Source organism: Felis catus, chromosome F2, assembly GCF_018350175.1.
Source record: "Felis catus isolate Fca126 chromosome F2, F.catus_Fca126_mat1.0, whole genome shotgun sequence".
Classification (NCBI taxonomy): Eukaryota; Metazoa; Chordata; class Mammalia; order Carnivora; family Felidae; genus Felis; species Felis catus.
This window is the reverse complement of record NC_058385.1, coordinates 78,810,042-78,832,579: the sequence shown is the minus strand read 5'-3', so window position 1 is coordinate 78,832,579 and position 22,538 is coordinate 78,810,042. Positions and strand designations below refer to the sequence as shown.

General features: G+C 52.0%; 1 protein-coding gene across 5 annotated transcripts in view; it reads left to right on the top strand.

The window, feature by feature from the left end:
* Positions 1-22,538, top strand: part of COL22A1 (collagen type XXII alpha 1 chain) — a 260,776-nt gene that overhangs the window by 119,548 nt on the left and 118,690 nt on the right. For all 5 annotated transcript variants that reach the window (XM_023248206.2, XM_023248207.2, XM_019823180.3 and 2 more), the window contains exons 19-23: positions 1,904-1,948; positions 2,225-2,254; positions 2,524-2,577; positions 6,516-6,569; positions 19,486-19,539. In XM_023248206.2, coding sequence (XP_023103974.2) covers positions 1,904-1,948; positions 2,225-2,254; positions 2,524-2,577; positions 6,516-6,569; positions 19,486-19,539 — 237 coding nt within the window. The remainder of the gene's footprint in view (positions 1-1,903; positions 1,949-2,224; positions 2,255-2,523; positions 2,578-6,515; positions 6,570-19,485; positions 19,540-22,538) is intronic.

The following is a 22,538-nucleotide window of genomic DNA, read 5'->3' as shown; positions in this document are numbered from 1 at the left end:
GTATCAGAGGGGAAGAGGACCTTAGAACAAGGCCAGGCAGATGGAAAGGCTCTGGTATCTATTAGCTACAGACACACAATTATTACGGATGAACGACGGGATCGTAGTTTTCCTTAATAGTGATTTAATAGGTCAGGACACTGGCTGTCATAGTCTGTAAAATTACCTGAGCCGGTGAGAAAGCACGTACCCGTTAATTTCATAACTGTTATCGGAAATTCGCTCTTTATAGTGTGATGATGATGAATACAACAATAAATACTACAAAAGTAAATGTGGAAACGAGGCTGAAGCATAGTGGAAATGAAAGAAAGGCGATGAAGTCATGAACCCAGAAGATTCATTATTCAGCTACATGTATCTAATTATCTCATTTAAATATATGTTTATATATGTGTGTGTGTGTGTGTGTGTGTGTATAAGATGGCCACACAGAAATTACAGTATAGCCCAGAATGTCTTCGAAGAATCATGTTACCAAAATATTAATAAGGTTTCTGGGAGCCTAGGGAAAAAATAATCTTGGCCGGGGGTGGGGGTTGAAGGACGTTCATTCACGGAGAAATGGAGATACGTGAGCCGATTTCTGAGGGCATGGAAGTTTTCATGTGTAGATGTCATAGAAGCATCTGGAGAGGGTCTAGAATGGTAAAAAAAATGCAGTGTGTGTGTGTGTGCACGTCTGTGGGGGTGGGTGCGTGATGGTGCCACAGAGAGGAAAAACCAGCATCGTGAGGTGTTTCTGAGGTAGGACCCCGTTACTGTAAGTGCAAGACAGAGACAAGGTACAGCAAGAAAGGTGGGTGCTCGTTAACTCTCAGTTTTGCTGTGTAGCCAAAATTCTGCAAAAAAAATAAAGTCTATTAAAAGAACATTTAGTTGGGATCTTAGAAAATCGCCTGATGCAATGTAAACAGAAATACTTTTCTGAGTCTCGGGCAGCCAGGGGGGACAGTGGAGTTGTGGCTGTGTCAGTGGCAACAAAAACACACCCTGTCCACATAGTGGGACCTCCCACGCAGCGCAGGACCACGCACGTGCCAGGAGTCCCTCATTCTGGCTCCTCGGCGTTGGCATTTAAGAGATGCTTTCATATTTATCCAGAAGCTCATTCATCCTTTGCTAGCCTACTCAATAGCACTTTATTCTTGCTTCCCCACGCTCCCTGAGCTAGTCTCAGGGGAAAATGAGGAGTTGTATCCCCAAACTGTGTGGGGGGACATGGGCTATAAGTCGTGTCCTTGTTTAGAGCTATGGGGCACTAGAGTCATAGCAGTGAAGATTTTTCTATGGCCACAGTCACCAAATATGCCCCCATGTAGAACCAAGATGTGGCTCACACCCTGGAAACCTGACGCAGCCACAGCCGTCATAGGCCAGGTGACCCAGAGGTGCTGGGGCAGGGGACACAGAGCAAGTCTTTTGCACCTGATGACTTCGTGAAAACAGATGGGAGTGATCACAGCATCTGTGTTACTTCTTTGATAAACATGAAATGCTGACCACGTGCTGAACCGGGGACTTGGCACAAAGGATGCGCCATTAGGTGTCATCACCACCCTGGCTGTGTCCACTGTGGTGCCCGTACCGCAGGTGCTCACTGAAGAGTGGACCAAGAGCTGGAAGGGACTGTGAAAGCACCAACCGGATTCTGGGCTGGATGCGCAGAAGGGAGAAAATAAAATCTCCTGTGATCTTGGTACAAAGATAAGAACTAGACGCAGAAAATCTGTCAGGAGGAGGGAGGGAGGCCCAGCATGGCGGGAGCATGAGCTGGGGCTCAGAGAAGGAGGCAGTGGTCCCATGGACTTGTGTGGATATCAAGGGCCCCGAAGGGGGGCGGGGACCAGCAGAGGAAGGTGGCAGAAGGTACACTGGTGACGTGTGTGTCATTTCTGCGCAGGGTGACGTGGGGCCTGCAGGACCTCCTGGGGTACCGGGCTCTGTGGTAAGTGGGCAGCCATTCCAAGCGGTGGGAATCCCAGGCTCATGTGCTGATGGAATTGGGTGTGTGGAAAGGTCCTTGCCTCTAAGAATGGGCAAGAACTCTTCTGACCCCGTGAGCTGGAATACAAGACTTTGAACACTAAAGGTGGGATAAAATCGGACAAGAGTCAGAAATTGCTGCGTTACGGCAGGCTGTGCGAATACTGTTACCGGAGCTGAGGGGAATGGTCGTTGAAAAAAGGCCACCCTCTTTGCTGACACATGGTTTGTCCCACAGGTGCAGAGAGAGGGCCTGAAGGGCGAGCAGGTAAGGGGAATCCGGGTCCTCCCCCTGTGGGGCTCCAGGTAGGAGCAGAGATGGAAAGGCTACCACCGTGGGGTCGAAGCTGCTTTTTGAGCTCAGATGGAGCCTTCCAGAGATGGGCCAAGTTGATTTTCCACCAGGAATGCACATTCCTGCTCTATATCTCTGGGTCGCTTTTTGGAACTCCGGACGTAGACTCTGAGTCAGCAAAGGGTCCTGAGTCATGGGGATGGGGGAGCTGTGGCTAATGTGTGTTTGGCTTCTGTTACCAGGGAGCTCCAGGACCACGAGGCCACCAGGGCCCACCCGGGCCACCAGGAGCTCCGGTAAGTCACCGTCTCAGCCCAGGGTCTGCTCTGAACACATCTAGGTCTGGAGCACAGTGGTTTTCCACCTCTTAGCTCTTTGGTATTGCAGAAGCTGGTCCCATCCCCTCAGGCGACAGGCGGTGGTGTTACCATCTTACACAAGAGCAGGCTGAAGCCTGACCAGTGACATTACTGGCCACAGACCAGGCAGTTACCAAGTGTGGAACTGGAATTGAAACCCAGACAGCCTGACTTCAGCACCACTCCCCCAGGCAAAAAGAGGTCATTAGTGGGATTTCTGGTGTGCAGTCTGGTGTTTAAGTTTCCATTTACTTTATTTAATGTTTATTTTTGAAAGAGAGTGGAGGGAGGGGGTGCAGAGAGAGAGGGAGACACAGAATCTGAAGCAGGCTCCAGGCTCTGTCTGAGCTGTTAGCACAGAGCCGGATGCGGGGCTTGAACTCACAAACCACAAGATCATGACCTGAGCTGAAGTTGGATGCTTAACTGACTGAGCCACCCAGGAGTCCCCTAAAAAGTAGGCTCCATGTCTAATGTGGGGCTCAACGACCCTGAGATCAAGAGTCACATCCTGGCAACATGCTGCTGCCCCTTTCAAATTACCATGTCTTATCGAAGGTAATAAGATGGCCGTTACTGTGAAATGTCCATAAATCAGATTTATATGAAGCCATCAGGACCCATTCCTCATTAGGGTACATGTGTATGGTTTTGTTGGGGTGAAGCTGGAAGAAATCTAGCAGATTTCTTCTAGCAGATGTTTAATTCCAGTATAATTAGAACAATTTCATATCAAAAAGTTCGGGTCAGAAGCGCCACCTCTGTCTCTGTAACCTTGAATGTCTTGTTTAACTTCTCTAAGGCTTGGTCTCCAGAGCTCCCCACGATTATGATAACCGTTGGGAGATTTAACAGTAGAAAAAGGCAGGCAATGTGTGCTCTCAGTGTTTGGATTTCTGTGCATACATGCATATATATTTCAGATCTATAATTGTCAAGTGCTGAAAGTCTATAGTATATATGTTTCTGTGCAAACATACGCATGTTAAATCTGCAAGAGCGAAGGTATTATTTTTGTTTTACCAATGAGGACCTTAGTACGGAGATACTGAACGGATTGTACACAGTTACACAGCTATTAAGAAGTAGAAATGAGCTTTGGACCTAGATATGTCTGTCAAACCCATGCTCTTTTTACCTCTGAGTGCACAAGGTAGTGATACTTTTCTGAAATGTATAAAGGGGAATTATTTTCTTCACGTCCCCCACTAAAGAGTAGGAAACTAACAGTGCCTAGCCCTGATGAATGAAGACACAGCCTTCTTGACCTCTCATTCTGGATCCTCCCTTTTATGCAGATTTTCTTACGATAAATGAAGCAGGGGACAGAAGTAAGAACCCTTAAGTGTCTGTGGTCAAATATTAACGCTGGAGTTAGAGGGGTGAAAACACATGGGTAGATGTCATAGTTTAATGAAGGAGATAGAAAAAAAATAACTGTCGAGGAAGCACTTGCAATCTCTAGATGATTAACGAGATTCCCCACGTGTGTTGTTCCTGCGGTCCATCTTGTGGGACAAGGGCACACAGCCCTGAACCCTCAGCACATTCGGACACCAGAGTGCCCGAACCCTGTAGCCCCGGATGGGGCTGTTTGAGGTTCTGAAGCTGTCCCCCCTGCTAGATGCTCTCCATAGAATGGGACTTAGTGCAGAAAGTGTGTTGGTGATGGAATTCTATTGCAAGGAGTTCAGAAACACAACAGCCTGCCCCAAGACTTGTTGAAAGGGAGACCCGTGAGGAGAGACCAGGACTGGAAGATTCTGAGGTCAGGACCGATGTCTCTCCCCTGTCTAAATACACAGTTTATCTCATAGTGGGGACTTAGTTCATGCTTGTAGAGGAGTGGCCCTCTAACGCTGTTCAGGAGGAGCACTAAAGTGGGGCCTGACTGCTGTGTGAGCTCACAAGGAGCGAGACGGCCACGGAAGGAAGGCACTTGGGATCGAACTGCAACGTCTGGTCTCATGTCCCAGTTCTTCCACCAGATAGCCCTGTGTCTTTGCTGACGTCACTTACCCTCTCTGATCCTCTTTTGCCTTATTCCGTACCTAGAAATCATCATCACCATCGTCATCCACGTGAACGTGCTGTGAGGGCTACATGAGCTCATGTGCCAAACCGTGCTCTGTGCAGCCTTATTAAGCCCAGTACCCTTATCAGTTGCCATTTCTGTCTGGTTTGAATCCCCAGCAGCACCTGGCCCTGGGCCTTCCGCAGAGCAGTCGCTCCCTAAATATTCATTGGCTTGAATCAAACTGAGAAGCTGGCTTCGGTGACTTCTGTGGGGAATGGAAAATTTTGGAGTTTGTGTTCAGCAGTCCCAGCGAGAGGAAAATGTATCCCCTTCTCTAAATGGAAAACAGTGCACAGTGTTTTGCATCCAAATGCTGGAGCTGTCCAGGAGGCGTGCAGCCTTCATCCTTTTCCCGAGACAAGACAGGCCCTGGCCATTTTATCAATGTCTGCTGGAGCGAAATAAAGAAGGGAAAGTGCACGGATCAAACGCAAGGTGTTTGTTGATGCTTAAGGAAAACTCGCTTATGCAGAGTCTTTCCTCGCTGTGTGCCCTGAGCTCGGCAAGATAATCCTTGTGGGGAAAGGAGATTTAAACCTGTAGTTTCTGCAGGCTTTCCATTCGTGTGTTTATTTCCATGGTGTTATTAAGAGAAAAGAACTTGGATCTAAATACAGTGCTGTCACTTAATAGTCATGCCAAACCTGGCAATGGTAGCTCTCTGTGTGATAGCATTTGTTGACAGTGCGGATTTGGAAGAACAGAGGGGGAGCTTCTGGCCAGGATCCACCTGGGAAGTTGCCGATCGAGCCACAGAGCCCAGGGTCTCATTTGACCACTGCCACCGCATGCCTCACTCGAGGTGCCATCACGTGGGTGTAAATCAGGGTGCGGTCAGGAGGGTGGTGGGAGCTGAACTTGGGGCTTCTGTGTCCATTCTTCATGTGGTCCTCACATCCACTCGATAGGTGGGTATATCATCCTCGCTTCAGAGAGGAGCCACCTGAGGTTCAAGGATGCCAAGGGACTTGTCTGAGGTCATGCAGCAGATATGGAGGGGGTCTTGGGGGAAGGATTTGAATTATCAGGTCAGTGTGACCCCTTCCTGCACCAGCGTTCCTTACTCAACTGAAACTGATCTTTCTTAGATAGTTTCGTTTCTTTGTCCGGACTGCCATATTTTGCTCATCACTGTGGACCGAGTCATATACCCCAAGCTAGTTCTTGCTGATATAGTTCAGGGGATATGGCACTGGCCTTACAGCCAAAAACACTTGGGTTCCAGACACTTCTTTTGTGTATGTATTATGCAAAGCTCTAATGCAAGGCATTTGACCGCTACTGTGCTCATCTTCAAAGTGTGGATGGTGTTGCCTACATCTTGGTTGCTGAACATACTTAATTTGGTCTGATAGGTGTGCACGTTTCAAAGTGTTAAAGATTTGGGGCACCTGGGTGGCTCAGTTGGTTAAGTGTCTGACTCCTGATTTCAGCTCAGGTCATGATTTCACGGTTCGTGAGATCAATCCCAGTATCAGGCTCTGTGCTGACAATGCAGAGCCTGCTTGGGATTCTCTCTCCCTCTCTCTCTCTCTCTCTCTGCCCCTCTCCTGCTCGCATGCACATTCTCTCTCTCTCTCCCTCTCCCTTCCTCACTTTCTGTCTCAAAAATAAACATTTAAAGTGTTATAGATTTGAGGGGGCAGGACTCTTTTCCCTCCTGACCTCCCAGTTTCCCCCATTGGGATAGGATGGTATTTTCCTACCCACTGAGAGTGAAAAGGCCAAGTATAACCTATGATGTTGAACTGTGTTTGACCATGGTTTCTTTTTTCCCCCCTTTCTCCTCCTCCTAAAGGGTCTGATGGGTCCCGGAGGCAAGGCTGGACCTCCTGGTTTGCAAGGTCTCCGGGTGAGTAACATAACATGTATTTCTTTTCTGATCCCTGGCTCACCCATGCCAGGGACCCCATTTCAGCAGCTCAAACAGAGGACATGGTGCCGTCTTGTCCTCTTGAAATGACTTGGAAGCAGATTGAAGGGTTCGGTTTAGTTCACGTGTGGGTCTGGAGTTGGGTCCTGGAGACGTGGGGATAGGTCTGTTGTCTGCCCTGAGTCATGTATATAGAAACCCCCAGCCCCGTGTGATCAGAGCCCCCAGCAGAAGGGAGCCCACAGAGAGAACACAGAGAACTGAGAGAACACAGAGAAAGGCAGGACCCCCGGGGCTTCCTAAAAAAAGAAGTGATATTTGAGCCAAGTCTCCAGGAAAGAGTTAAAAATAGGGATGAAAAATAGAGAGCTGCCAATAGGCTATTAGCTACGTTAGTCGAAACATCCATATTGTTATTGAGCACTGTGATATCTCAGGGTATTTCATTTAATTTAACTTGAGTTAATTAAGCACCTGTCTTCTTACCCAGATTGTACATACTTTGTGGGTTTGATTCGCCGCTAAGCACAGTGTCCTGTGGTTGAAGGCAGACGGATGAAGAAGCACAGTGAGGCTAGGTGTCCTCTTTGGTGTCCCTACAGTGACTGAGATTGCCCCCCACCCCCCAAATCCGTGTCCCTAGTTCCTAGCAGCGTGCCTGGCACAGAGTAGGGACTCCGTGTTCGCTGACCTCTGGTGCTTAAGCCTGTAGCATCTTTGACTGGTTCACATAGAGACTTTCCAAGGGGCACAGCTACCGAAGATGGGGTGTTCAGTGGCCCTGCAGGTGCTCGGTCAGAGGCCAGGCGGCCACTGGTGGACGGGTGGGAATGGGGCCTTCATCCGGCAGAGGCTGTCCAACCCCCTCTGTGGCCTCTGTAGCCCGGAGATTCTGTAGCTCGGTGAAGTGGACGGTGTTACAGATGTGCTGTGGATTCCCTCTGTGTAAGGGGGCTGCACCCACCCTCCCATCATGCTTTGTATCCTCAGTTCTGAAACTGGGCGACCTGCTTTTATGACTCTGCAGACCCCAACCTGTCCTTACCCACCAGTGAACTTCCTCCTTTGGTTTTCAAACACCGCTGCACCCTATAACCATCTTGAACCCTTACGATTATAAAAGGAACTTGTTTGGAAGCCTAGCTGGGACGTGGAAAGGTACCATGTAGCAGGGTTGGGTGGGAGAGCGGGAAGCCTTCATCCCACTAGAAGAACTTGGATGTGCAACCTCAGATTCAGCATCACCAGCCCGGGCCTCAGTTTCCTGGCAAAGCCGGGTCGCTTCTCTCCTGTACAACGCGAGGGCCCTGGACTGTGCGGCAGGATGCACCCGGGTTTGAAGCTGGCCCTGCTTCTGGGCAGCTGTGTGACCCGACAAGTCACCTAGCCTCTCTGGGCACGTTTCCTCCGTTAGAGTGGAAGGCATCGCCACCGGTCTGGTTTTGGGGAGAAAGCGTGCCCAGGATGGGGTTGCGTCCTTGGTGAGCAGCAAGACGTGGCAGCTGTCACGACTCCCACTCCCCCAACTTGCTCGCGCACAGCCTTTTGAGAGAAAGCAGCAGTCTTTGTACATTACGTAATTGATGTTTAGGTGAGCCTCATTTCGTCTGGTGTCAAACTGATGCAAACATTACTTTTCCTAACGTAGAATTAGATGCTGAGTGGGCTCTTGATACAAACATGACTACGAAGGTGGTTTTTTTTTTTAAATTGACATTTCTATCTAATTGACTCTCCTAGAAAAGGGGAGGAGGGGAGAGGAAACCTCTTGCTTGGAGCTTGCTTGTTGAGGCCCACGCTTCCTTGGCCATGACTTCTTGGCCCCCCAAGGGCCATTCGTGTGTTCCCCAGGATGGTTCTTGTCCAGAAACCCAGAAACACCTTTTACTCCTAAGGTTAGCACCAGCCCGCCGTGCGCTGGGAGCCTGGCCTGTCCCAACCTTAACACTGGCCAGGGGCCCTGGGACTTGGATATGTGCACCAGGAATGGAAATTTGAGGGATAAGACAAGGAGACCCAGAGAAGGAACCAGGGTGGAGGGGAGTTCTATGAATTGAGGTATTGAGCTCCATGTGCCAGACCCCAGCGCTCCTAGGGAAGTGTTTATCGGCCCCCTTTGCGCAGAGGAAGGGCAGTCTCTGATCTGACACCACCAGCAGCTGCCCCTCGGGGATGCACACCTGGGACTGTGCGTCTCTAAAGCCTGACTTCTTCCCTCCTCCCATGTGTCCGTCTGCCCACAAAGCTCATGTCATGCTCTTATGACGCGCGGGTGCTCAGTTAAATGCTTTGGGAATCTCTGAAGAGATTATGGTCTCAACTTCCAGGCGCTCACACAGCCTGAGGGTCCTGAGAAATATGGACAGATAACCCAAATGCCTCGGTAGGGGCCCTGCGGTGTTCAGCAGAGAAGGATCTGGGTGGGAGGGGAGGGCACTGAGAGGGAGTGGGCTCTGGGGACAAGGAAGGGGGATGTCTGAGGTGGCCTTGCAAGAGCCAGGACATTTTAGCAGGAATTGATGGCTGCACTGGAGAGGGTGATGCAGACATAGGAAGTGCCCCCTGGAGAGGACATCCTGCCTCTGGACAGAGAGCTGAAGGGGAGGGTGGTGGCCCAGACCAGGGGCAGGGGCTATGGGAGCACCCATCTTGGCCCAACGGTGTGCCAGGTGGTGGGGACACACAGGGTCTGGCACGGGAGAGTGAGCCAAGGGCCACGGGCAGGGCGATGTATTAAAGGAGGGAGGGCTCCTCCCTCGTCCTCCCTGTCGTGAATGGGGGCCGACCATTGTGTGTCTTTGGGGTCCCCTGGCTCTCCAGTGGTCCTCTGTGAGTCTCTGACTCGGGCTGGGGTGCACCCCACGGATGTTGCTATAGTCCGGTGGCCGCACCACTGGGCAAACACTGCAGAGACTGACTGTGATGTCAGTGTGGGCTGAGCGGCAGCTTCCTGCTCAGTCAGCCTCTGGCTGAGTCAGGAAAACCCGAGACAGAATGACTTACTCAGAAAATTATCTGTCTCTCCTTCCCTCACGGTGACCTGTCATTTCCTCGTCATCTGCTTCAGCTGAAACATCACTCCCTGGTGTCACTGCACACACTCAGGCTATAAAGGGGAAGAGACAAGACAATGACAAGCCACAGGATCCAGGAATTGAGACGTTGAGACTAATGTACGGGCTAGGGAAAGGGATCCGGATCCTTTATTTTAGAGATTAGCAACAGGCAGACAGTGTAATCCCCGGCAAGGTAAACATGTGAATTTTGGACAAAGCTGGATTTTTCCACAATGGCATAGTGAAATGGGAAGATCGGGAGCCAGGCAGCCCCCATGCCCACCCCACCCCTGGGCCATCCCACAGAGTTAGAGCACACAAGGCACCCCTCTGCATAACATCGGACCATCGTCACCCCGCTGGGCTCCCTGCCTTAGAAGGAGGGTGGTGATGCTACCTTGTTTCTCTTTCTGAGGTTTTCTTTTCCTCCCGCTTGTCTGAGCCAGGCATTAGGAAGAGGTTGATGGGGAGCACTGCCACATAGCTGAACATTCCAGAATGTTCTGGAAGCAGAACCAGCTGGAGCTCAAGGCTACTGAAGCATTTGGGCACTCAGAAGCATCCACAAGGTTGACTTAAAAAAAAAAAAGCAAACTCTTCATGCCCTCATCATTCACCCCAAAATAGACACCTTGTCACTCTCACACCAGCCTATTTTAATTTTTGTAGAGGACTTCTATTTTTTTCTTTCTTGAGTATTTGTTTATTTTTGTTTTCACGGATGTAAGTCTGTGAGAGCATTATTTTTGTATCTGCAGCACTTAGAAGAGTGCCCCACGCTCGTAAAACATGTATATTTTTATACACACATAAAAAGTGCATAAACAGAACATCTCAGCATATAAGATAGGCATAAGTGAGTAATGTTGCAGTCAGCATCTAATGCAGCCAGAGTGCATGGGTGAGTGGCTCATGCTTGCATGCCTGTCGCTGCCTGGGTGCCAACTCTGTGCACAGCATGAGGACGACAGGACCCAGAACCGGGCATCTGGTCACCTGGGCCCTGGCCCTCCATGGCGCATGCTCCATTTTGAAGAAACGAGGCCTATCTGCCTCATTAAGGGGTCCCAGGGTTCCCATTGAAGAACTTGGGTCCTATCTGCACCTCTACTTTGGCTTTGCCTCTACCTTGCTCTGTGCTGCTGAGTCCCGCCTGACATAGCCCCGATGTTTTCTTTCCTCTTCCCTGGATGACCAAGGGAAAATTTTTTGTGTAAGAGAATTCTGTGCTGTCAGGCATTTCAATTTAATGCAGAGCTTGGAATGTATATAAAATCATCATGACAGAAGGGATCCCTGAGATGGACAGGGTCACTCAGGCCTTTGTCAGTGCCTTTCCCACGAGCTGGTGACAATCTCTTTGGGTCCTTTGATCCTTTTTCCAACATCTTCTGGAATCTCTTCTCTCATCAATAGGTGAGAACCGAAGAAGTGACCTACCAAATATGATGCCTCCCTTCTTTCTAGCGATGCAGTGATTCCCAAATGTCTCATGATGTGCCTGATTGCGTCTGTTGCTTTAAGAACATTTTTAAAAATTTTCTAACATTTATTTATTTTTGAGAGACAGAGAGCATGAGCAGGGGAGGGGCAGAGAGAGAGAGAGAGAGAGAGAGAGAGAGAGAGAGAGAGAGAAACACAGAATCTTAAGTAGGCTCTAGGCTCTGAGCTATAGGCACAGAGCCCGATGCGGGGCTTGAACTCACAAGCCATGAGGTCATTGAAGTCGGACACGTAACCGACTGAGCCACCCAGGCACCCCGAGAAACTATTAAGATGGGATCTGTAGCAGGTGCAGGACTAATACCAGGTAGGAAGGAAAAAGCAGTGGTTGCACGGAGGAGGCTAAGCAGGCACTTAGCTAGGCAACTGTACCCATGTTTCTCACTGATTTCTGCAAGGATCCTGTGAGGTAGGGCAGTTTTATTCCCATTCTGCAAATGAAGAAACCAAGATTTAGATGTGTAAGTCAGATTACTGCATGTCACGCGGAGTATAGATGATGGGGCAGAGATTAGAAGTGAGGTCTGCCTTCTCCAAACCTTGACTGTTTTTGTGTTGGGAGGCAGTGTGTGGGTGTGTGTCCATGGAGGCACCAGAATTCTCATCTGGACATCAGCAGTCTTGGTGGCGGGTGCCTTGGAGAGGTCTGAGACCCCTTAATAACTGCCAGTGCCCGTTCAGGGGATGCATTGGATACACATGGCTTTCATCCCCAGCCATTGCCCTTGGAGCTGAGGGTCTCCTGCTGAAAGCGATCGGATCCGTCCGCTCCATCACTGGTAGATTTGAGGAGGGAAACACGGGTGGTCTTTTGTCAAGTGGCAACTTGGGTTGAATTTGTTTTACCTTTCCATTTTTAAAGCCCTTTTTCTTGCTCTTCCCTACTCTACCAGATGGTAACAGCATCGTTTGGATCACAGGCTACCGTTTGATTCATTGCATGGCATGGAGCCAGGGTTTATATCAGGACACCCTAGGTTTTCCCTGAGCACCTGGTTTCAGCTCTAACCAGTAGAAAATAATCATCAGTGACATTTGGAGGCATGGAGAACAGGAACTGAGCAAAAGACCATACGGCACATATTAGAATCACTTGCACCGGCAACCCCTTCAGCTGTGAATGGGCCTGCACATGGCTGTGCTCACGCGCCCTGGCTGGGAAGGAGCTGCTGTTCTGCATTTGCGGGCTTCCTCTTCTCCGTGGGCAGATAGGCAGCCTTGGAAAGATTAGTCCCGCTCAGCATCCTGGCATTAGAGTGGCTTGAAAAATCGGCCCTCGTGATAAATTACAAACACTTACCCAGATATTGTGTAGGGTAGCAATTTAAAAGAGAAGAAGAGAAAAATGAAATAGAGAAACAGGCTTATTGTTAGTAAAGTAGTTCTTTGTTGCTGCAAAATTTGCTCTGGCCAGCACTTCTCAAATCCCCACAGCCAAGTATAGGTCCAAAATGCAGAGGTTACATAGCTGCTGCTGCATCCACCCCTGCTAGAGCCACCGCCTTCACCCCTGCCCATCCCACCCACCCCCATCACTATTACCACTTTAACCCCTACCCTGCCACCGTTACCATCACCACCACCGTCACCGTCATCACCGTCACCACCACCACCATCACCATCACTTCCACCACCACCATCACCACCACCATCATCACCGCCATCACCACCATCACTTCCACCATCACCATCACCACCACCACCACCACCACCACCACCACCACCACCACCATCACCATCATCACCACCACCATCACCGCCATCACCATCACCACCACCATCACCACCACCATCACCACACCACCATCACCACCACCATCACCACCATTACCACCACCACCACCACCACCACCACCACCACCTCCACCACCACCACCACCACCACCACCACCACCACCATCACCACCACCACCACCATCACCACCGTCACCACCACCACCACCACCGTCACCACCACCACCACCACCGTCACCACCACCACCATCACCGTCACCACCACCACCATCACCGTCACCACCACCACCATCACCACTACCGTCACCACCATCACCGTCACCACCACCGTCACCACCATCACCACCACCACCACCATCATCACCACCACCACCATCACTTCCACCACCACCATCACCATCACCACAACCATCACCACCACCACCACCACCACCACCATCACCACCATCACCACCATCACCACCATCACCACCACCATCACCGTCACCACCACCACCATCACCGTCACCACCACCACCATCACCGTCACCACCACCACCACCATCACCATCACCAACACCATCACCACCACCACCACCATCACCACCACCACCACCATCACCACCATCACCACCATCACCACCATCACCACCACCGTCACCGTCACCACCACCACCGTCACCGTCACCACCACCACCATCACCACCATCACCACCACCACCACCACCACCACCACCACCATCACCATCATCACCACCACCACCACCAGCATCACCACCACCATTCCTACCACCCATCATCACCATCATCACCACCATCACCATCACCACCACCACCACCGTCACCACCACCATCATCACCACCATCACCATCACCACCATCACCACCACCACCACCACCATCACCATCACCATCATCACCACCACCATCACCACCACCACTGTCACCACCACCATCACCACCACCACCACCACCACCATCACCATCATCACCACCACCACCACCAGCATCACCACCACCATTCCTACCACCCATCATCACCATCATCACCACCATCACCACGACCACCGTCACCACCACCATCACCACCACCACCACCACCACCATCACCATCATCACCACCATCACCACGACCACCGTCACCACCACCACCACCACCACCACCACCACCACCATCACCATCATCACCACCACCATCACCACGACCACCGTCACCACCACCATCACCACCACCACCACCATCACCATCATCACCACCACCACCATCACCATCACCATTCCTACCATCCATCATCACCATCACTACTACACATTTCCTAATGGTAGATCCTGTGCTGAGCTTTCTCTAGGCATTATCTCATTTAATTTCTGTGGCACTGTTGGGAGGTAGCAGTTTTGAAACCACGTGTGTTTGACACATGGTCTTTTACGCACTTCAGGGACTCAGAGAAGCCAGAATCTTGCTTTTACCCTTTTTTCATCATCATAGCCACCATCATACTCCTCCTCATTCCCATGGCTATCTGTTATGTTTGCATAATGCCTTATTAGGCCTTGTAAAGCGCTTCCTCAAATATTGGATTATTCCTTCCACCGCTATCTTTTCAGATAATTACAATGATTATAATTTTTTCCACATGAGGAAACTGAAGACGCAGCAAGTGGCTTGCCCTTCCCCATCTACCTAAGATTCCAACCTCACTTTCTTATATTGTAGAGGAAGGGGGTCGGAAAGGACCATGGAGAGCCCCCTTGCTTATGCCGTGTGGCCAAGTCCTTGTAACTACTTACCTAGAGCTTTACGCCCCATCCCAACTCAATAGCCTCTCAGGCAGTGCATATTCAATATGTTTTTGTCACATTTCTCATTATTTCCAGGGCTTCCTGGAAGAGGAGCACTGGTCTGGGGTACGATTTTGACAAGTTGAGATGGAATATGGGTGTTACAGACAGAGGTGGTAGTGTGAGCAAAATCTCAGAGGCCAGAAGTCCTGGGGGAGTGTTTGGGGGGCCAAGATAAGCAGCTTCCCTGAGCTGTTGCTTAGGGATTGGAGCATGGACACTGGACACTAGATCTCAAAGGCATGTTAGACTCACAGGGCCATCAATTTCCAGGTAAAACACCTCAGTGTTAACGTGTTTTAGACAAGAAGGAGACCCTGACCATTTTAGAGGTGGGAAGTAACTCAGGCAGAACTTTCTCCCTTTAGGAAGATCACCTGCCAGGATAGGGTGTATGTATAGACAAGTAATGGAATTTGTAGAAGGCACGGGATGACCCAGAAAAGTCTCGAGGGAAGGGACTGGGCATGTGAGCCGGTCAGTTCTGTGGTTGCAGGAAGGCAGAAAGGCAGGAGAAGGAAGGAAGGAAGGAAGGAAGGGCAGAAGGAAAGGGGGGAAGGAAGGAAGGAAGGGGGAAGGTAGGAAGGAAAGGAAGGAAGAAGGAAGGAAGGGAGGAAGGAAAGGAAGGGAAGGAAGAAAGGAAGGAAGGAGGGAAGGAAGGGCAGAAGGAAAGGGGGGAAGGAAGGAAGGAAGGGGGAAGGTAGGAAGGAAAGGAAAGAAGAAGGAAGGAAGGGAGGAAGGAAAGGAAGGGAAGGAAGAAAGGAAGGAAGGAGGGAAGGAAGGGCAGAAGGAAAGGGGGGAAGGAAGGAAGGAAGGGAAGGAGGAAAGGGAGGGAAGGAAAGGGAAGGAAGGGAGGGAGGGAGGAAGGAAGGAAGGAAGGAAGGAAGGAAGGAAGGGCAGAAGGAATGGGGGGAAGGAAGGAAGAAAGGGAAGGAAGGAAGGAAGGAAGGAAGGAAGGAAGGAAGGAAGGAAGGGAAAGAGGAAAGGGAGGGAAGAAAGGGAGGGAAGGAAGGAAGAAGGAAAGGGGAGGAAGGAAGGAAGGAAAGAAGGAAGGAAGGAAGGGAGGGAAGGAAGAAGGAAGGGAGGGAGGGAGGGAGGGAGGAAAGCTTTGAACGGCACTGGGGACCGCTCTGGATGCTGTGGGTGGAGATGTGAACATGGGTGCTGGAGTTGGCCAGAGACTCCCCTAATATTTCTGTGGGTGACCCATTCAAGATGATGCCACCTTGTGACCACAGCTAGGATCACAAATTGCTTTCTTTCCTCTGGCCTCTTGCCACCTTTTTGCTTTTTTCCTTCTTGCTGACACCCAAAGGCTGAGATATTTGCTTGCCCAGGTGCACATGCTTACATGTCTTTCTTGCTCACCGGAACCTTCCTGTCTGCCCACAATCCTCCTTTCCCAGGCCAGATTTTTTTTTTACTGCCCTGGCATGGGAGCCACTCCCGACTCCATACCTTCTGTAGATTTCATTACCACCTTAGGTGCTCATCCCCCTGAGCATCAGTACCGTGTATACAAGGTCCCCGAACTTCAGTGAAGCAGGCGGCGGCTGAGACCTTGTAGCTCCCTCCAGGGGCGGTGGGCCATCTGGGAGAGGGACACAGACGTGCACCCCAATCAGATCAGCATTTTAGTTAGTAATTCAGCTCAGCACCCTGAACCTTCACATCCCTCCTCCTCCCTTCCGATCCCTTCCTACCAACCATTAAGTGATCCGATTCACCATTTCAGCCTTTCCTCTGCACAGAGTTACTTTGCGGGCCTGGGTTCTGAATTCTGATGACTCCTCACCAGGCCATTCCGCCGACCTTGAGGGAAAATGGTTTCTTCATCGTGTAAATAACCGGTGACTCTCGGTGGAATAACCTGCCAGCAAGTGGAGGGGTGCCTGTCTCGATACCAAATGGAAGATGTCTGCTTTCCATTCCCCGAGGGAGGGGAGCTGGCAGCTCTTCGCTCTCTTGTGACCAGCCCCCCGATGTCCGCATTCATCAGAGCAGGATCGGACGGAGGCCCAGACAAATGCCTCCAGGCCCGGCTCATTTCTGAAGGTGTCCAGGACCGCATTTTGAATTCTCCCTGACAAGTGTCGAGAAACGCATCCCGACCTAGGCCTCGCTGCACCTCCGAGCTGATGTGTTCCATGGCTCAGGGGGTGTGGATCTGGGGCTCCTGAGCCCGGTCAGCCTGCTCTCTCTGCAAGTCTGCAGATGTCCAGCTTGTGTCTTCCTATCCTTGTGCATCCCCCTCCCCCTCCCCCCACCAGGGCTGTTTCCCCGGCCGTTGTCTGGGCTCAAGACCACATCAGTCCTGAAGGGCGTTGTGTATCCAGCCCGCAAATGTTTCCTGAGTCGCCACCATGCGGCAGGCAGTGTTCTGGGCCCCCAGGCAGAGCACTGCACAAGAGCGGAGCCAGGCCCTGTTTCTGGGAGGCTGGCACCCCAGTTCGGGCAGGCGGGCAGGCAGTGACCAAATGCATCTGTCAGCGGTGTATCCAGCAGCGGCACAAAGAAAGCGAGAGCTGGCGGCAGGGCGGTTTGGGTTGGGCTGGCCAGAGACCGCGTGGACAAGAGGGGCTTGGAGCAGAGACCGCGTGGATGCCTGGGGAGCCCGTGTGCCGGGCAGGAGCAAGAGCGGGCAGAAGACGTGGAGGTGGGAGTGTTGAGCTTGGGGGGGGGGGGACGTTGAGCTTGGCGCGTTCTTCCTGGAGGAGGGCACTGGCGTGGCTGGGCAAGGGAGAGAGTTTGAGGAAATGAGCCGTGCAGGGAGCGGGAATGCAGTTCTGGAAAGGAGGGGACGACCTCCCAGTTTGCTCTGAGAAGTGTTGCACTGTGAAGCCGTCCTGAGTTCTGCTCTAAGAATGTGGTTCTGGTGACCTTGGGGGGATGGCGGGAAAGGGGAAGCGTAGGGTCAGGCGTGAGGGAGGATGGTCCAGGAGGCCCCCAGGCTGGCGCGGAGGTGACAGTGGAGGCGGGCCCGCGGTGGTGTGGCCATGGTGAGCTCTGGGAACAGACTGGCCCCTCGCTCCGTCCTTCCTGCTGCTTCCAGAGCCAGCACAAACCGGACCCCGTGGTGTCCTTACTCAGCATCTTTGGCCCCTTGGGCGGCTCCCCTTGGTGCAGGGCACGGTCGCTCTTCCTGACCCCTGCTGACCTCGTTTGCCACTCCCCCGCCCTGTAGCCTTCCATCAAGATCACATCAAGGCTCTGCCGAGGCCCTGCTCCCACTTGCCTGCTCTGTCCCCTGCACTGAATGTGTGTCCCACTGGGATACTCTAATGTCCCCCTTCAGTGCTACCTCAGCACCTCCTCCAGGAAGTCCTCCCAAGACCTTGCGGCAGACCTACAAGTTCCGGGTGCCCTGTGCACCTGTGCTTATCGGGAGTGTTTAGTCCCAGGGGCTCAGGTAGGCCTTCCTGCGAAACCGCGAGTTCTTGAGGCGGTGGCCGAGCCCCGGCAGGACCCGCGGGTCTGGCACGGAGCAGCGGGAGCGTGCGGATGAATACACAGGAAACTGCCGCAGATCTGGATCTCAGCCTCGATCCCAGCGGGCTAAGTCGAGGTTGGGAGACTCTGGTTTTAGGACTTGAAGCTCCTGAAAGAACATTCCCTCCCAGCTCACCCAGACTTCTGTGCAACCGTAAAATCCTCGAGCCTGAACAGAGCTGCGTCCCTGAGACCCGCAACAGCCCCCTGGAGGCACTGACTCACCATGTGACCCACAGCCCTGGGGGAGGGGCCACTTCTGAGAGGTGGGGGCTGGGGAGACGGTATCCTGGGCTTCGCAGGCACTCATGGAACTCATGAGCTCATGGAACACGGGGAGGAGGGAGAGCAGACAGGGGGGTGGGGGCGGGGGCTACCACTGGGGCTGGCCTGGGCACAGACCAAGGCAAGGACGAGGCCTTACCTGGGTGTTCTCACTTCCTGAGGGAAACTAAGGAGGAAAACGAAAAGTCCGCGGTTCCATCATTCAGATGCCCGCTTACATAATGTATGCCCTGTGTCCTATGCAGTAAACCAACCAGAACACCCCTTACCCCTATACACAGGGCTAGACTCCCAGGTTTAATGAGGCAGGTCAGCCCCCCAAGATGACCCACTGGGGTCGTGACAACAGCCTGGACTGTAACAGCAGCCAATCAGAAAAGGCCGTAATGACCTACCTGTCCGTGTGTCCGTTTCACCCTTCCTGTGGACGTTCCATAGCTGTGGGCACATCAGGGTGACCGTCCACATGCGGATACAGGATGAGCCAGAGTCAGCTGCTCAGGGGAAACCAGCAGTTACCAGCAGATTGAGTGATTTGCTACAGTTATGGTTCATAAAGAGAAAGAAGGGGAGGAACAAGGGAACATGTGCACACGTGTGTGTGCACTCGTGAGTGCGTGTGTGTGTGTGTTGCTTGTCTACACACAAAATGGCTCTGCAAAGATGAGCCAACATCCGGTGGGATTAGCTGCTTTCAAGGAAAGGAACGGAGTGGCCGACGGCAAGATAAGGAGATCCTTCTGAAGGGTCCCTTTCTGTACCTTGTAACCTTGGGGCCGTGTGTTACCAAAGCCATCTACGTTGCAGAGCTGGGATCCAGTGCTGAGCCTCCGTGACCCCAGAGCCTGAGTCTTCTGCCCCAATCCCAAACCACTTCTCTCTGGAGGCCATCCCGCCAGGTGGGGGGTTTGAGAAATCCAGATGGAAATGTCCTCTGAGACGTTTACTGTATTGGTTCTGGGCATTACCTGCCTGCTGTTAATTTCGGCTTCTTCTTTTGTCCTCAGGGGAAGAAAGGAGAAGTGGGCCTGCCGGGAACCCCTGGATTGCTGGGGCCGCAGGTAACTACCGCCTTTGCCCTCTGGTCCCTAGCAGTCCTGCTTCCTCTGGTTGAAGAAGCAATTGGGTGGCAGTTCCGAGGTTGGTCACCACAGTCTTGGATGGTCACCTCATCAGAGAGAACGCTCGGTGGGTCCTGGGTCCTCCGATCTCCCCTTGCTCCCCCGGCCTCCCATCCCTGTGCTAGGAGAATGGCCACTGTCTGCTCCCCCAGAGAAATTTCGGCCACTGGAGGGCAGGCCGCGGCGACACAGTGACACCCACCAGCCAGCCGCGCCCTGCACGAGGTGCCCCATGATGGAGCTCATGCAGCTGGCCAGACAGGTGGGGAGGAGGGGCCTTCCCGGCAGGGCCTCAGCTCTGCAGGACACGACCCATGTGCAGGTGTGGATAGGCCCGTGTTGGGCTGGAACTCCCGGTACTGAGCAGGGCGGGTGGCTGGACCGTGGATTCAGAATCGGAAGGGGCTCAGCCAAGGGACCAGGACAACCCAAATGGCACGCTACTCCAGGAGGCCACAGACCCGAGCTCTGGTTTGTGTCTGACTTCCAACACACTGTGACATTGGCCAGCTCCCTCCCCCTCTGCGGGCCTCAGTTTACCCATCTGTAAAGTGATGGGGTCAGGGCCCCCTTCACACTCTGCTGTGCTGTCTCCCTCCCTGGATGACCCCTCCTCCTCCTCGCCCCCCTAACTCCTTCGGTCTTTCGGACTCCTCTCTGGCGGGACATCCTCTGGCCCTATGCTTTCTCCAGCTCCCCGCCCCCACACACGTGCAGTCACTTGTGGTCCCCTGGGAGCACCAGGTGGGGACGCTGTCTCCGTGGCCGTGGTGGCAGCGAGCAGGGCGCGTGCAGAGTCGGTCAGCCTCCCTCTGGCTCCTCCGTGAGCCGCAGGAAAGCAGTGGATTTTAGCGCCCACCTGTTACTGGACCTCTCCCTCCATCTGTCAGGCATCCACGCTGGAGAAGGTGCCCGCTGCACGCCCGAAACCAGCTTTCACTGCTCGCTGACGTGCAAAGTGTCCTGATGAGTGATGGGTGCCTTGCACGCCTTCTCACACTTCATTTTAGCACCTCCCATTCGGGCCAGATATGGCACGCCATAAGGGAATGTAAAATCAATCATAATTCATGGTCTTCTAAAGATTCCGCATTCGCTGTGGCATTTTGATGTTAATGGTGAAAAATAGAGTGCTTTTGTATTTGTTTTATTACCTTCCTTTCCAGTGAGCAAAGCTTGTGTATTTCAAATATTGGCCGTACGTGCTGCACCATCAAATTCCTTGAAGCTACAATTTTTTCCCCTGCCTACAACTTTCTTTTTTTTTCTTTTTTGCTACCTCAGAAAATAGATTTCTTTCTTTCACTTTTAATTTTGAAATCCGTTCCATTCGTCGAATGTTTACCGAATGGCCAGGTATGGAGCTGGATGCCATTCACATAAAAACAATCCTGCTTTCCACAGCAGGCGTTTCCCCGGAAGTAGGGCGCTCTGATCTATCCAGGGATCTCAGTGGTGCAGAACCACATAGTGTGGAGCCTAGAGAGGGATCGCCTGGCACCATTGACCGGATCGCCACCCGATGGACACTAAGCTGCGTCCCAGCCAACCACGCCCAAACCAAGAGGCAGCGTTGCCGTGGTGGGCCTCTGGCTGTGTCCCCTGATTCAGCCCTCCCTCTCCACCAACGGCCAAGGTTCCTCCTCGTTCAGCGGAGTCCTCCATTCGATGGGTATGAAGTACCCACTGTGTGCCAGATGCAGTTCTGTGAATCAGAAGGGGCTGTGACATCTAGGTAGCCACTGTGCGTGCCCGGAGGAACCACGGGTTAGTGGGGCAGAGAGGCCCTCCAGGTAGAGGCACCCGAATTCTGGGAGAAAGGGGAGGCCGTCAGCCTCTCTCAGGGCCCAGAGGTGGCTCCTACGCTGATCTGGAGAATCCGCATTGATTCTGTTGTAGAGTTTTTGGCTCTGATGGGAAGAAGGAAGGGAGATCAAGTCTGTTTCTTCCTGCTTTTGTCAGACGCTCTCTTTAGCGTTTGTATAGAATTGCGACTATTCCTTACAAGGACATGTGAGGAAAGAAGGTGGATCTCATTTAAAATCTAAGGAAACTGAGCTCAGAGTTTAATTAGCTCTGTGGAGAATGGGATGAGCCAGAACCGCAGCCTCAGAGTAAGCGAGGCCCCAGGGCGGCTGGCATCCCGAAGATGCTTTTGGTGCCTCTTTTTCAGGATGAAAAATTCCACCTGCTGGAATGTTTTAGAATAAATAGACACATTCCTGACATCATAGGTGGTGGCTCCCGTATCCTGGCAGCCGTTTAGGAAAAACGGAAGTCTTTGTCTCCTCTGGTTGGTGTTTGCGAAGGCAGTGTTGGGGTGGCAGTGAGGACGGACAGATGTCCCCCGAACTGGTAGCCAGGAGCGGGGCCGACCCCACAGAGGACCGGGGATGCTGTGGGCCTTGGCCTCTACACAGAAATCTGCTGCGGTAGGTAGTCGTTATGGCTTTGCCCTGGGTGGCCCCATCCTGAGGGGAGGACTCTCAAATTATGAACAACCCCCCCCAAAACAAATCACTCAAGTAGGGTGATTGCTGTGCTAATTCATGCAAGGAATCTTCAGGCATCTTCAGATCCCATCCAACTCCGTCAAGCTGTACCAATGGGAACTAGGTGGTTATTGAGAAGAACGACTTCCCACTCCTTTATTAATGATAATTAGACTAATTGGTTATGTTTGCGTCATCATCGCAATTACCGCGCACGTTAATTAGCTGCTTAATCACCATTGTATTCGAAGGCTCAAATGCTGTTTCTTTAATAATAATTAGGCGGATTGGTGCGTTTTATCAGTAGTTGCTCCTTAGTCGCTCTCGTTGGTAACAATTAAAACAGCCATCATCGTGTTGTTCGCATTTAAGTCTGTTGGCTGACTTGTTACTCTCAGGAACAATTAGATTAACTGGTTATTTGTATATTTTTATTAATGACAAAAG